Source organism: Pongo abelii, chromosome 8 (assembly GCF_028885655.2).
Source record: "Pongo abelii isolate AG06213 chromosome 8, NHGRI_mPonAbe1-v2.0_pri, whole genome shotgun sequence".
Classification (NCBI taxonomy): domain Eukaryota; kingdom Metazoa; phylum Chordata; class Mammalia; order Primates; family Hominidae; genus Pongo; species Pongo abelii.
Genome location: NC_071993.2, coordinates 16,860,677 through 16,872,895, shown reverse-complemented (window position 1 = coordinate 16,872,895; position 12,219 = coordinate 16,860,677). Strand labels below are relative to the sequence as shown.

At 42.1% G+C, this 12,219-nt stretch overlaps 1 protein-coding gene across 2 annotated transcripts in view; it reads left to right on the top strand.

The window, feature by feature from the left end:
- Positions 1-12,219, top strand: part of RSU1 (Ras suppressor protein 1) — a 221,536-nt gene that overhangs the window by 55,309 nt on the left and 154,008 nt on the right. For both annotated transcript variants that reach the window (XM_009245150.3, NM_001132720.1), the window contains 3 exon segments: positions 7,292-7,410; positions 9,277-9,359; positions 9,627-9,741. In XM_009245150.3, the coding sequence (XP_009243425.1) occupies positions 7,292-7,410; positions 9,277-9,359; positions 9,627-9,741 (317 nt within the window).

Sequence of the window (12,219 nt, the reverse complement as noted above, 5' to 3'; positions counted from 1 at the left end):
TATATAATATATATATATAATGTCAATCACTAGGAACAGTGCTTGGCACATACTGAGCAGTACCTAGTATTAGTTAGCTATTGTTATCATCATAATCGTCTTATTTACGTTTTCATTGATTCCATGACTATGTAAGTGACTATTCTATGTCAGGAATCTTCCTAGTACCAGGGAGCCAAGGTGAAGGTCATGGTCCCTGACCTTACCTATTGGGGCAAGGCTGGTTATAAACAGGAACAGACCAGTGAGGTCACAGATGTGCTGGCGGTTGTGGACCGGCAGGGGGACAGCAAGACGGGGAGCACTTTAGTCCACAGGTGAGATCTTCAGGAGCACAAGCTCAGCAGGTAGCACAGGAGCCGAGACTTGATGCGTGAGAATTTCTCAGACTTAAAATCGAAGGAAGGCGTCTTAGATGGAGTGAATGGCACTCTTTTTTTTGTTTTGTTTTTGAGACAGAGTCTCACTCTGTCATCAAGGCTGGAGTGCGGTGGTGCAATCTTGGCTCACTGCAAGCTTCGCCTCCTGAGTTCGAGAGATTCTCCTGCCTCAGCCTCCCAAGTAGCTGGGACTACAGGCACCTGCCACCATGCCCAGCTAATTTTTTACATTTTTAGTAGAAATGGGGTTTTGCCCTGTTAGCCAGGATGGTCTTTATCTCCTGACCTCATGATCCGCCTGCCTCGGCCTCCCAAAATGCTGGCATTACAGGCGTGAGCCACCATGCCTGGCTGAGAATGACATACTAAACGCTCACAGCACTGCCTGCCTGGGGCCTGGGAACTGTCAGTTTTTTGGTACTGTTGAGTATAAAGTGTGAGGCAGGCAGCTGTAAGGTCAGAGGTCAGGCTAGACAGGGAATCCTGGATGTCTACTGTTCGGTGAATGAGGATTTATCAAGTTCCCCACCGTGTACCAGGCATTGTTCTAGCTACTGGCCATCCAGCCCTGATGGAGCTTCCACTACAGTTGGGGAAACCAACTATAAACAAATAAATGTTTATAATAATGACAGGGAGTAAAAAGTGCTAAGAAAAGCGCTCTGTGCTAAATAAACCAGCTCCTCTCGGGCGTGGTGGCTCACACCTGTAGTCCCAGAACTTTGAGAGGCTGAGGCTGCAGGTGATCTGAGGCCAGGAGTTCGAGAACAGCCTGGTCAACATGGCGAAACCTCGTCTCTACTAAAAATACAAAAATTAAGTGTGGTGGCACGTGCCTGTGATCACAGCTCCTCTACCTGGGAGGCTAAGGCAGGAGAATCATTTGAACCCAGGAGGCAGAGGTTTCAGTGAACTGAGATTGCACCACTGCACTCCAGCCTAGGTGACAGAGTGAGACTCCATCTCAAAAATAAATACACACATAAATAAATAAACGGGCTCCAATTTTATACTGACCATTGAGAAATTTGCATAGCAGAGTAGCAGATAGGAGATATGGTCAGATTTCCCTATGAAAGACTATGGAGAAGAGGGTGGAGGGAGGTAAACTAGAGGTTAGGAGACCAGTAAGAACACGAGCTTCATGTCCCATGTGAACTAGGACAGTGACAGTGGAGGCAGGGGGGTATTTTATATGAAAAATATACAGGCGGTAACGTTGACAGACAGTAACTGATGGGATGGAATGATACCTTTATTTCTGTGTTGGGCAGCTGAAAAGTACAACAGATGGAGACAGGTTTGGGAAGAAGACAGTAAGCTCAGATTTTGTTCTTTTTTGACTTTCCTAATAACATTTTGGTTTGAGGCAGCAGAGGATAGAGTCGTACACTTTTCTTTTTTTTTTTTCTTTTCTTTTTTTGAGATGGAGTTTCGCTCTTGTTGCCCAGGCTCCAGTGCAATGGCACGATCTCGGCTCACTGCGACCTCCACCTCCCGGGTTCAAACGATTCTCCTGCCTCAGCCTCCCAAGTAGCTGGGATTACAAGTGCACCCATCCACACCCAGCTACTTTTGTATTTTTAGCAGAGATGGCGTTTCACCATGTTAGTCAGGCTGGTCTGGAACTCCTGACCTCAGGTGATCCACCTGCCTCGGCCTCCCAAAATGCTGGGATTACAGGCATGAGCCACTGCGCCCGGTCCTAAACTTTTCTTTTTCAACGAGTGCATCTTAGTTGCCTTCTTGTTCTCTTTGGAGTTGTTTGTATTTTTGGCTGTCGGTGCTGTATTGATTGTGTAAAGCTTTTTGTATTTAATTACATAGCTACATAGACGGAGATGTCAAAGTTTGAACAAAACTCCCAGTTCTTTGAGAAAGGAGCTAAGATGGGTTTCACTAAAGGATACTCTGTCCTCAAATGGCATAAAGAATTGTACTCACACAGTGAGGCGAGTTATAGGGAGGACTCCTTATTCTAAGGAGCCAGGGTGAAAAGCATACACACAAGAGATCACAAAGCAGAGATGGGAAGCCACTTGTATGTGTGATCGAAAAGGCACCCTCCATCAGAGTTGGCTTTCAAAGTTTTTACAGTATTTACAGTTTATTCTCATGATTGTAAGACATGAGAGAATTTTAGGCCACCTGAATAAATAAAAGAAAGTTTAGTTGTGTTCTCAATTCCTTAAATGCGGTTTATTTCATAGAGTTATTTTCCAAAAAGTGTGAAGCCACATAGGTTGATGTGGCTTCAACAAATATCCATGTTGATGATTATTTCTAGGGTAACTTCACTGCAGGACCACCGTGCCCAACTATTCGGGAATAACGTTTGACCTCGTTTGTTGCTAGAGCTTGTCTCATAAACACATAGAAGTTTTTATTAAGTCCCGCGTTGGGTATTAATGGATTTGGATTATTTATTTATTTTTTTTTTGAGACAAGATCTTGCTCTGTCACCCAGGCCGGAGTGCAGTGGCATGCTCTCCGCTCACTGCAACCTATGCCTCCTGGGCTCAAGTGATCCTCCCACATCAGCCTCCTGAGTAGCTGGGACCACAGGTACGCACCACCATGCCATGCTAATTTTTGTAGGGTTTTTTTTGTATAGATGGGTTTTTGCCATGTTGCTCAGGCTGGTCTCGAGCTCCTGAGCTCAAGCAATCTGCCTGTGTTGGCCTTCCAAAGTGCTGGGATTACAGACGTGAGCCACTGGGCTCGGCCTGGATTTTTTTTAATTTTTATTTTTGATAAGTGTGAGTAGGTCACTGTGGAGGTGAGAAAAATTAGTGCCTTTAGACAAGAAGGTTTCTTTGAAGTGGGAGGTGCTCAGGACATCCTGCAGAGAAGAAACTGCTCTGAAAAGGAGGCATTAGTACAGACCTTTCTGGGGCTTTAGAAGAAAAGGAAAAAATATGCTGAAATAGCCTGAAACCCCCTGGTTTTATCAATTTCTCCATCATATGCAGGCATTTGCCCACTTCCAACACGCATTTGAAAAATCTTCCCATGCAAACAAAAGAATTGATACCACTTGGCATAGTTGAGCCCTGCGAAGCTTTATGTTTAAACACCTGAAGTCACCTGAGATTAAACAAGTGTGGCACAAATAGAAAACCACACTTGATAGTTGGGACTATCCAGAGTGGCTTGTCATGAGGTGAGCTTGCTCGCTTAGGGCTGAGTCAAAATTTTCTCTCAAATCTTTTGAAAAATAATTCTAGCAACAGCTCTCATTCCCTGAGAAGCCACGTGGGAGCCATGGATTGGGTGTTGGGTGCTTCAGATATTTTCTCTTTTATCCTCTCAGTGATCTTGCCCTGAAGGTGTTGTCAGCCTCATTTTATAGTTGAGGAAACTGAGTCTCAGAGAAGCTGAGTAACTTGGTGAAGGTCACGCAGCTAGCAAGTGCTGGAGCCGGTCTCCTCACCTAGCTGTCTCCTACCTTAAAGCTCCATACTTGTCCTACCCCCACTAGTAGCCTCTCATGGAAACCTTGATTGCTAGCAGTGTCAGAGTGGGGCCCTGAGCACGGAATTCCTACATGTGGAAATGTGGATGGATGGAGATGGATGTTAGCACCTGCTGGTGGGAGGGGGGACAGCCAGCATGTTCCATCCTTCATTCTGCAGAGAGAGATGCCACCAGGTCACCATGCACCTGGACTGGTGTCCGGAGAGGTGGCCAGAAGTCTCTGCAGTTCCTTGCACGCTTTGTAGCTGGGGCTGTTGCTAGCAGTTCTTCTGAAGTTTTAGCATTTGTTTAAGGGTTTCCTTTCTGCCCACCAGGGTAGTGTGCCTACTACTGTTACTTACTGCTGTCAGCTACACATGGGACTCTGCTGTATTCCTTACATGTTGTGGGTATTGATTTGTCACTCAAAGGAAAAAGGAATCTGCAATTAAGTAGATTCTTGCCACCAGGAGGTGGAGGGGCTCCAGGCTTGCTCTGGGTTGGAGATTGAGTGGGAGCTCTCTCTCAGGTGAGATGCCTCTTCCCTCTAAGCCTGTCTAACCGTGGATTTCCTCTATCTAATATTGCAAAAGTGTATTTATTTGCAGAGAAAAATGTTAAGGAATCAGCAGTTTTCAAAAACAACTTAAAGCAGCATTTAAAGACAGAAGCACCTAGTGTGTGCTTCTCTGCTGTCCTCTCTTTGACTTGCAATTCTTCTCAGAATCCTTGTATCGGAGCCCAAGGGTCTGGAGTGGCTTTGGCCTCCATGAGGTACGGGGTGCTTCCAGACACATGTCACCTTCATCAGTCACTTCTGAAGTCTTGGCTCCTTACCCTCTCTTAGGCTGTTTTTTCATCTCAACATAGCATTAATGATAAGCTCCATCTTGCCTGTATTACAAGGTAGTTTTAGTGAACAAGCGAAGTACTTGCCATAATGTGCTCCACAAATTGTGACTTCATGGAGAATGTTTGTTCTTGCTGTCATGGCAGTAGATAGTCGTTGAGGTAGTTTTGCTGGGTGTAGTCTGTCTGGGATGTTTTCTGCCTGAGAGGGGGAACCTGCGTTTCCCTTTTGGTTGCCCCCCTCTGCTGTCAGCTGTTTCTGGTGAGGCCGGCTTGGTAAGGCTGGATGGAGCTGGATGTGTTATGAGAAGGATCGATGGCTAGAATGATTTTTATTGTCACAGTCCCTTCCGCCTTTCAATATCTGTCAACTTTTATTAAAGTTTTTTTTAAAAATTGGCTTTTAAGTATGCTCACAGGGAACTGCATTAAGAAAAATAAGGGGCTTGAAGAAAGGATAAAAGATAGTGTAGAAAAAAATGACCTTAGACTTCATTGGAGACACGCATACACACGCACACCCACACACACCCACACACACCACACCACACCACACCCACATATCGTGTACACACACACCCACATACACACCACACACACACCATACCCACACTGCATACACACACACCACCACACCCCCAAACACACCCCATACACACACCACACCACACCCATACCCCCCACACACAGCCCCCCCACACGCCCTTCACACACCACACCCCTCACACACCACACGAAACACCCAGATACACATACACATAACACCACACACACACACCCCCCCCCACACACACTTACACACAATTGACCCTTGAGCAACACATGGTTGAGGGAGCAACACAGTGACTCATGCAGTCAACAATCCACACATTACTTTTGACTCCAAAAAATCTTAATTCCTAATAGCCTACAGTTGACCGGAAGCCTTACCAAAACTAGAAATAGTTGATGAACACATATTTTGTGTGTTATATGTATTCTATTCTGTATTCTTACAATAAAGTAAGCTAGAGAAAAGAAAATGTTATTAAGAAAGTCATAAGGAAAAGAAAGTGCATTTACTGTGCTTTAAGTGGAAGTGGATCATCTTAAAGGTCTTCATCCTCTTCATGTTGAGTGGGCTGAGGAGGAAGAGGAGGGTTGGTCTTGCTGTCTTGGGTGGCAGAGGCAGAATAAAAATATCTATGTGTCATTGGACCCAGGCAGTTCAAACCCATGTTGCTCAAGGGTCAATTGTATCATTTAAGAATTTTTTAAGTTGTGATAAATGCACACAAAATGTACTGTCTTTGTAGTAGACAGCTCAGTGGTGTTAAGCGTATTCACATTGTTGTTCATCCAATCCGCAGGATTTTCTCATCCTGCAAACCTGAATCCTACGCCCATTAAACAACACCTCTCCATTCCCCCTCCCTCCAGCCCTTGGCCATCACCATTCTAATTGAAGATAATTTTCAGTGTTAGCAGTTGTAGAAGAAAAACATGATTTTCCCTCCAAAAAGGAATAAATGGAATGAAATCAAGCAAAAGTCTGAAAACTACAAAGCTTCATGTGTATATTTTGAGATGTTATCACTATGTTCATAAGGAAGTTGTTCTTTACAAGGGAAGATATTTTGTAATGGTTTGAGTTTTTGTGTAAAACAGTGGTTAAGTTTCACCATTGGAGAAAAATAACAACTAAGAAATTTTCAAGTGTTTCAAGAACGTATAAGCTGTCTGACTGAAATTATTAGTCTAAATAGGACAACATACCACACCTTGTCACTTACATGTGGAATGTGAAAAAGTAAACTGCGTCGAAACAGGAAATAAAATGGTTACCACAGGCTGGAGGGAGAGGGGAATTGCAGAGATGTTAGCCAAAGGACATGAAATTTTAGTTAGGAGAAATAAGTTCAAGAGATGGATTGTACATCATTGGTGACTGCAGTTAATAACAATATGTGGTATACTTGAAAATTGCTAAGAGAGTGAATTTTAAGCAGTCTCACCATAAAAGACAAAAAAAAAATGACAAGCATATGAGGCAGTACATGTTAAATAGTGTGATTTAAGCCATTCCACGATGTATTACACATGTATCAGAAGTAACATGTTGTACACCATAAGTATGTACAATCTTTGTCATTGTAAATATTAAATAAATGCTTTTTTTAATTAAAAAAAGATAGAATGGGCATGGGGGCTCACGCCTATAATCCCAGCATTCTGGGAGGCCTAGGTGAGAGATTTGCTTGAGCTCAGGAGTTTGAGACCAGCCTGAGCAACATGGCAAAACCCTGTCTCTGCAAAAAATACAAACATTAGCAGAGCGTGGTGGCATGCACCTGTGGTCCCAGTTACTTGGGAGGCTGAAGTGGAAGGATTGCTTGAGCCTGGGGAGGTTGAGGCTGCAGTGAGGTGAGATCCTGCCACTGCACTACAACCTAGGCAACAGAGCAACACCCTGTCTCAAAAAAATAAAAAATAAAAATAAAGTATAAAGTGACTCTGGGATCATGGCACTGTCTTACACTTTCAGCCTCTGAAACAGAGGTGCCCTTGATAGTATGTATGAACGTGTCTTTGGTGTCGTGACATAGATTTCTGTCCCCCTGCAACAGCATGAACAGGCTGAACACTTTGCCACGAGGCTTCGGCTCCCTGCCAGCTCTTGAGGTTCTGGACTTGACTTACAACAACTTGAGCGAAAATTCTCTTCCTGGAAACTTCTTCTACCTGAGTAAGAAACTTTCAATTCCATAAATCTCCTCAACCTTGTACTTTGCGTTCTGAGAGGGAAATTTATTTGCCAGGACCCAGACTCCAAGAGAAATTATTGGACAGAGATAATTTTTTCTTTAGAGACTCCTTTTGAATATTCCTTCGTAGCTCAGCAGTATGTGCATTTGATATATCGTTATGTGACACCATTGGACTGAAGTGGACTTAGTAATGTCATATTAACATTCTGAGAGAGATTATATACCTAAATGAGATCAAGCCTCACATTTAGCTAAGAGACTTGACTTTCTATTTTAAATAGCATGCCAAAAAAAAAAAAGTATCTTCCTATGTTGCTATTAATTCTTTGTAGGAAATTTGCCCAGGATATTCCAATCAATTTTTTATTAAAAAATTTATTAATAAACCACTAACAGAATTTTTAAATTTTCCAGCCAGTATTCTTATTTTCAGCCTTTTAAAAAGTACTCTTATTGACCTATTTATCCAGTACACAGGCATTAAGAAATTATTGGCCACAGGTGAACACACTTTATTCTTTGATATGCAAACAAATTTCTTGCTGGAGATGCTTTTGAACATTAAAAAATGATTTCTTCTGGGAACTCATGCACTGTTTTGGACAAGGTTCGCTTCCCTTAGATTACTGTTCTGTTTCTTCAAATAGTAACTTGTGTGGCATTCAGAAAATCTGAATTTTCAGAGCTGGTCTCTAAAATTTTATTTTTTACCTTATGTACATTACCTCTCTATGACTTTCTCAAGCACATGAAACCAACTATAAAACATTTTCTTGGGCAGTGGAGCAACTATTTTTATTGTGTTATATTAACATGCAGTTCTCGGGAGTCTGAGCTACAAAGATCACTTGAGGCTAGGAGTTTAAGACCAGCCTGGGCAACATAGAGAGACCCTGTCTCTAGAAATAAAAATTTAAAAAGTAGCCAGGCATAGTAGCATGAGCCTGTGATCTTAGCTACTTGGGAGGCTGAGGTAGAAAGAGTGCTTGAGGCCAGGAGTTTGAGGCTGCAGTGACCCACTGCACTCCAGCCTAGGTGACAGAGCGAGACTCTGTCTCTGAAAAATAAATACTGGTAAACAAAACATGTATCTAATTATACTCAGCTTTTTTAGTTGAGGATAAACAGATGCTTTAGAATTTTAGCCTTCAGTAGATTGGAATCGTATTATCGTTGTGTAATAATTATGAACAAATTTCTGACTACTGATATTCTCCTTAAGTTAGGATTTCCTCTGTTAACTTCATGTCATTATTTTAGCCTCTTTGTCTTCATTTACTTTTGTCCTTAAGGCTGTAGAAACAAGTAATAATAATTAGTCAGATTATGGAACTGACGAGCTGTGGTTATGGCCTCCATCACCAGAAAGCCTTTCATTAATTTGTAACACAGTGCTGTTTACATAGGAAAAGGTCTATTTTAACAGAGTTGTATTCTCTTGAAAGAACCCTTTTGCCCTAGGTATCCATAAAAGTGGCACAGTAGTGTTCTTTGTTTTACTTTGGATGAGAATGGAGAAATAAATGTGAATCAAAAGTAATCTATGAGAAAAATAGCAATCTTTTCTGAAAATGTGCTGAAACTCTGTGCCCCAAAATGCTGGCGCCCACAGTTGTTAATTGCGTCATTCTTCTTGGATGTAGATGTTTTCCTGGACACACCAGCTACACAATAAGCCAGTAAATCTAAGTTTGACCTGCTTGTTATTATTGGGAGCCCTAGGTATGTCAAAGGCTTTTCACCAAGCCAGGGTTATTAATCAAAGCTGACTCCCTCGTATTGATCAGACCTCTAATGGTTGGGTTCCATGCCACCCTGTTTATATATTGCTGTTTAATTTGCAGCCACCCTGCGTGCACTCTATCTAAGTGACAACGATTTTGAAATCCTGCCGCCAGATATTGGGAAGCTCACAAAGTTGCAGATAGTAAGTAATTTATCTAAATTCTTAGAAAATCAATTCACTGCTGCAGTCTTGTAGGGGTAGAATCAAGTCAATTTGAGCAGGAGTAAGGTTTGTTTTGTGGGAGTAAACCACTACTCCTGATAGTGTTTCTTGATTATCCGCCGGCACTTGTAAATAAATGGAAAGGATTGAGCTTTAGTAGAAGAGAGAACATAGAGGATGAGAGTTTCTGTGGAGCACCTTTTAATGTGTAAATATGTTGACAACTCCTTGTTTTCTTCTGTTTAGCTCAGCCTTAGGGATAATGACCTGATCTCGCTGCCTAAGGAAATCGGGGAGCTTACCCAGCTGAAAGAGCTCCACATTCAGGGGAACCGCCTCACCGTTCTGCCCCCAGAACTAGGTAAGGTTGCTGATGAATGAACTTACCTCTGGGTTTCATGAATAACAATTATCCTAATGTAGCAATTCTGAACAACCTGTCTCCTCTTCTTGGCAACTACTCTCCACCTAGGCACCCAATTCTCATCATTTGAGAACCATTTGTCATTGACCAGTTAGCTGTTACAGGTTCGACCTTCCCCGATCCTGTGTTCTGCAGCTCTAGTGTCCCGTGTCTTAGAAACTGCTGATGAAAGATGACCCCGCTCCGCTGCCTGCGTGATGTAGTGGAAAAAGCATGGGATTAGTAGTAAGAGCCTTATCTGTGGCTCCTCATTGACTAGCTGGATAAGCTTTCTGGGTCTTGGTTGGTTATTAATAACTTTAAGTATCACTCTTACTCTTCAACCTCTTAAATTTTTATTGACCTGGAAAAACTTTTACCAAATAATTAAAGTAGTTGTTAACGGCTACTTGAACATGTTAATACCTTTGTGGGTCGTGAATTTGCCTCTCTCCTGATGCCATCTCTAGTAGGAATTGTTAAATATGTTCTTGTTGGGAATGGATCCTACTCCTGGCCGCTGAATCCTAATCCTGTTCCTCTGCCAGGTCGTTCCTATTTCCAGAGTGGGTTTTTGTCCCCCGCCAGAAATAACCTCCAAGCCAGTAATTCTGTTACTGCTTCTTTCCACTGCAAAAGGTTCACGAGTTCCCTTACTTTTCTTGTGCAGACCCTTCATAGCCTCTCATTTCTTTAATCCTTTGAACCACATTGTTTTCTCAAACTGCAGTTATTTACTTTTCAAACTGTATTTATTTACTATCAAAATACCATCATTTTTAAGAAACATATTGAGGAAGCAGTTCTTTAAACAAGTCTGGCGGTTTGAAGAGGCCATTTGTTAGAAATTAGAATGCAAGCACCAGGAGGGCAGGGACATTTTTGCATTTGTTCCCTGGGGTACAGTAGGTGCTCAGGAAACACTGACTGAATGAATTAATGAAGCAAGGACCTTGGATGACAGGATGTTAGGAAGGTTATGAGCAGGCTCTTGTGGCTAATGGTTATGCATAGGAAGGCTGAGACACAGAGCACGCCTATCAGCACCTAGAGTTCTGTTGGCAGCCACGTGATTTCGTGGACCAGCTGGGAAGTCCCGCCTCCTCTCCTCCTATTTCCCTTAGCTCTCTTGCTAGTGTTAAAAATCCACCCAAAGGATTATTTAATGATTTTTTAAGGGCTGAGGAGCGACTCAACACTTCTCTTTACTGAGTTGCAAGTAGTCAAGTGTTGCTTTGGGAGCAGGGTGACAGAATCAAGAAACACTTTTTGCAAACATTTTCAAGGCAAAAAACTTCTTGTTAAAGGAGAGATCTTGGGCCGGGCACGGTGGCTCACACTTGTAATCCCAGCACTTTGGGAGGCCGAAGCAGGCGGATAGCTTGAGCCCAGGAGTTTGAGACCAGCCTGTGCAACGTGGTGAAACCCTGTCTCTACAAAAAGTACAAAAAATTAGCTGGACATGGTGGTGCATGCCTGTAGTCCCAGCTACACGGAAGGCTGAGGTGGGAGGATCACCTGAGCCTGGGAGGTCAAAGCTGCAGTGAGCCGTGATCGTGCCACTGCACTCCTGGCTGGGTGACAGAACAAGACCCTGTTGAAAGGAAAAAAAAAAAAAAAAAAAGAGATCTTGTACAGTGGTTAATAACCACGGATGTTAGCATTAGTAATAGCTGGGGAGCTTCTGCAGAACTCAAACACTTGCTCCCTCCCCAACCTACTAAATCAGAATCTCCATGTGTGAGGTGAATTGTTGTGTAACTTGGTGTAAAGCTCACTTAATGCCTCTGACATGTATCCTTGGTTAGCGTGGTTAGTAGAAACGGAAAAATAAATGTGTATTTTGATGTCATTTGATCTTACTTCATTTTTCAAGCAGTGAGGCAACGTAGGATATTAAAGAATTATTTTATCAGACAGTAATTTGCCACAAAAATGTCTAGTTGAACCTACACATGCCTATGTATATATTTTAAAATCTTACTCATTTTGCTTATCTTATTTAAATACTGCATGAGGTCATATTTGTTCAACATTTCTGTAAGGCTTTCCATTAACAAATCATGTATATTTTTATTCAGGTGTAGAATTGAGGGGGAAGGCTTTAAATGACTTTATTTTTGCCAGCCGTATGTAGAAAAGCTTAATCTTAACATTTGCCTGATAGCAGTTTTTCCTGATTATGGACAAACACTTAGTTGTAAGTAAGTGATAAGCTTTTAGAAGTCACTGTCACAAGCAAAACTCAAGATGAAGCAAATGGACTATTTATTTTTGAATGGTGATTTTTTTTTAAAAAAAGTCAAGATTAATGTAATACTAATACAGTAACAGCTATTATAATAATAGGTAGTATCTATTAAGGCCTGGAATTGCAAGGCACTGTAAATGTTTTTCCTGCAATGTCACCTATAATTATAAGAATTGTAAGCAGAC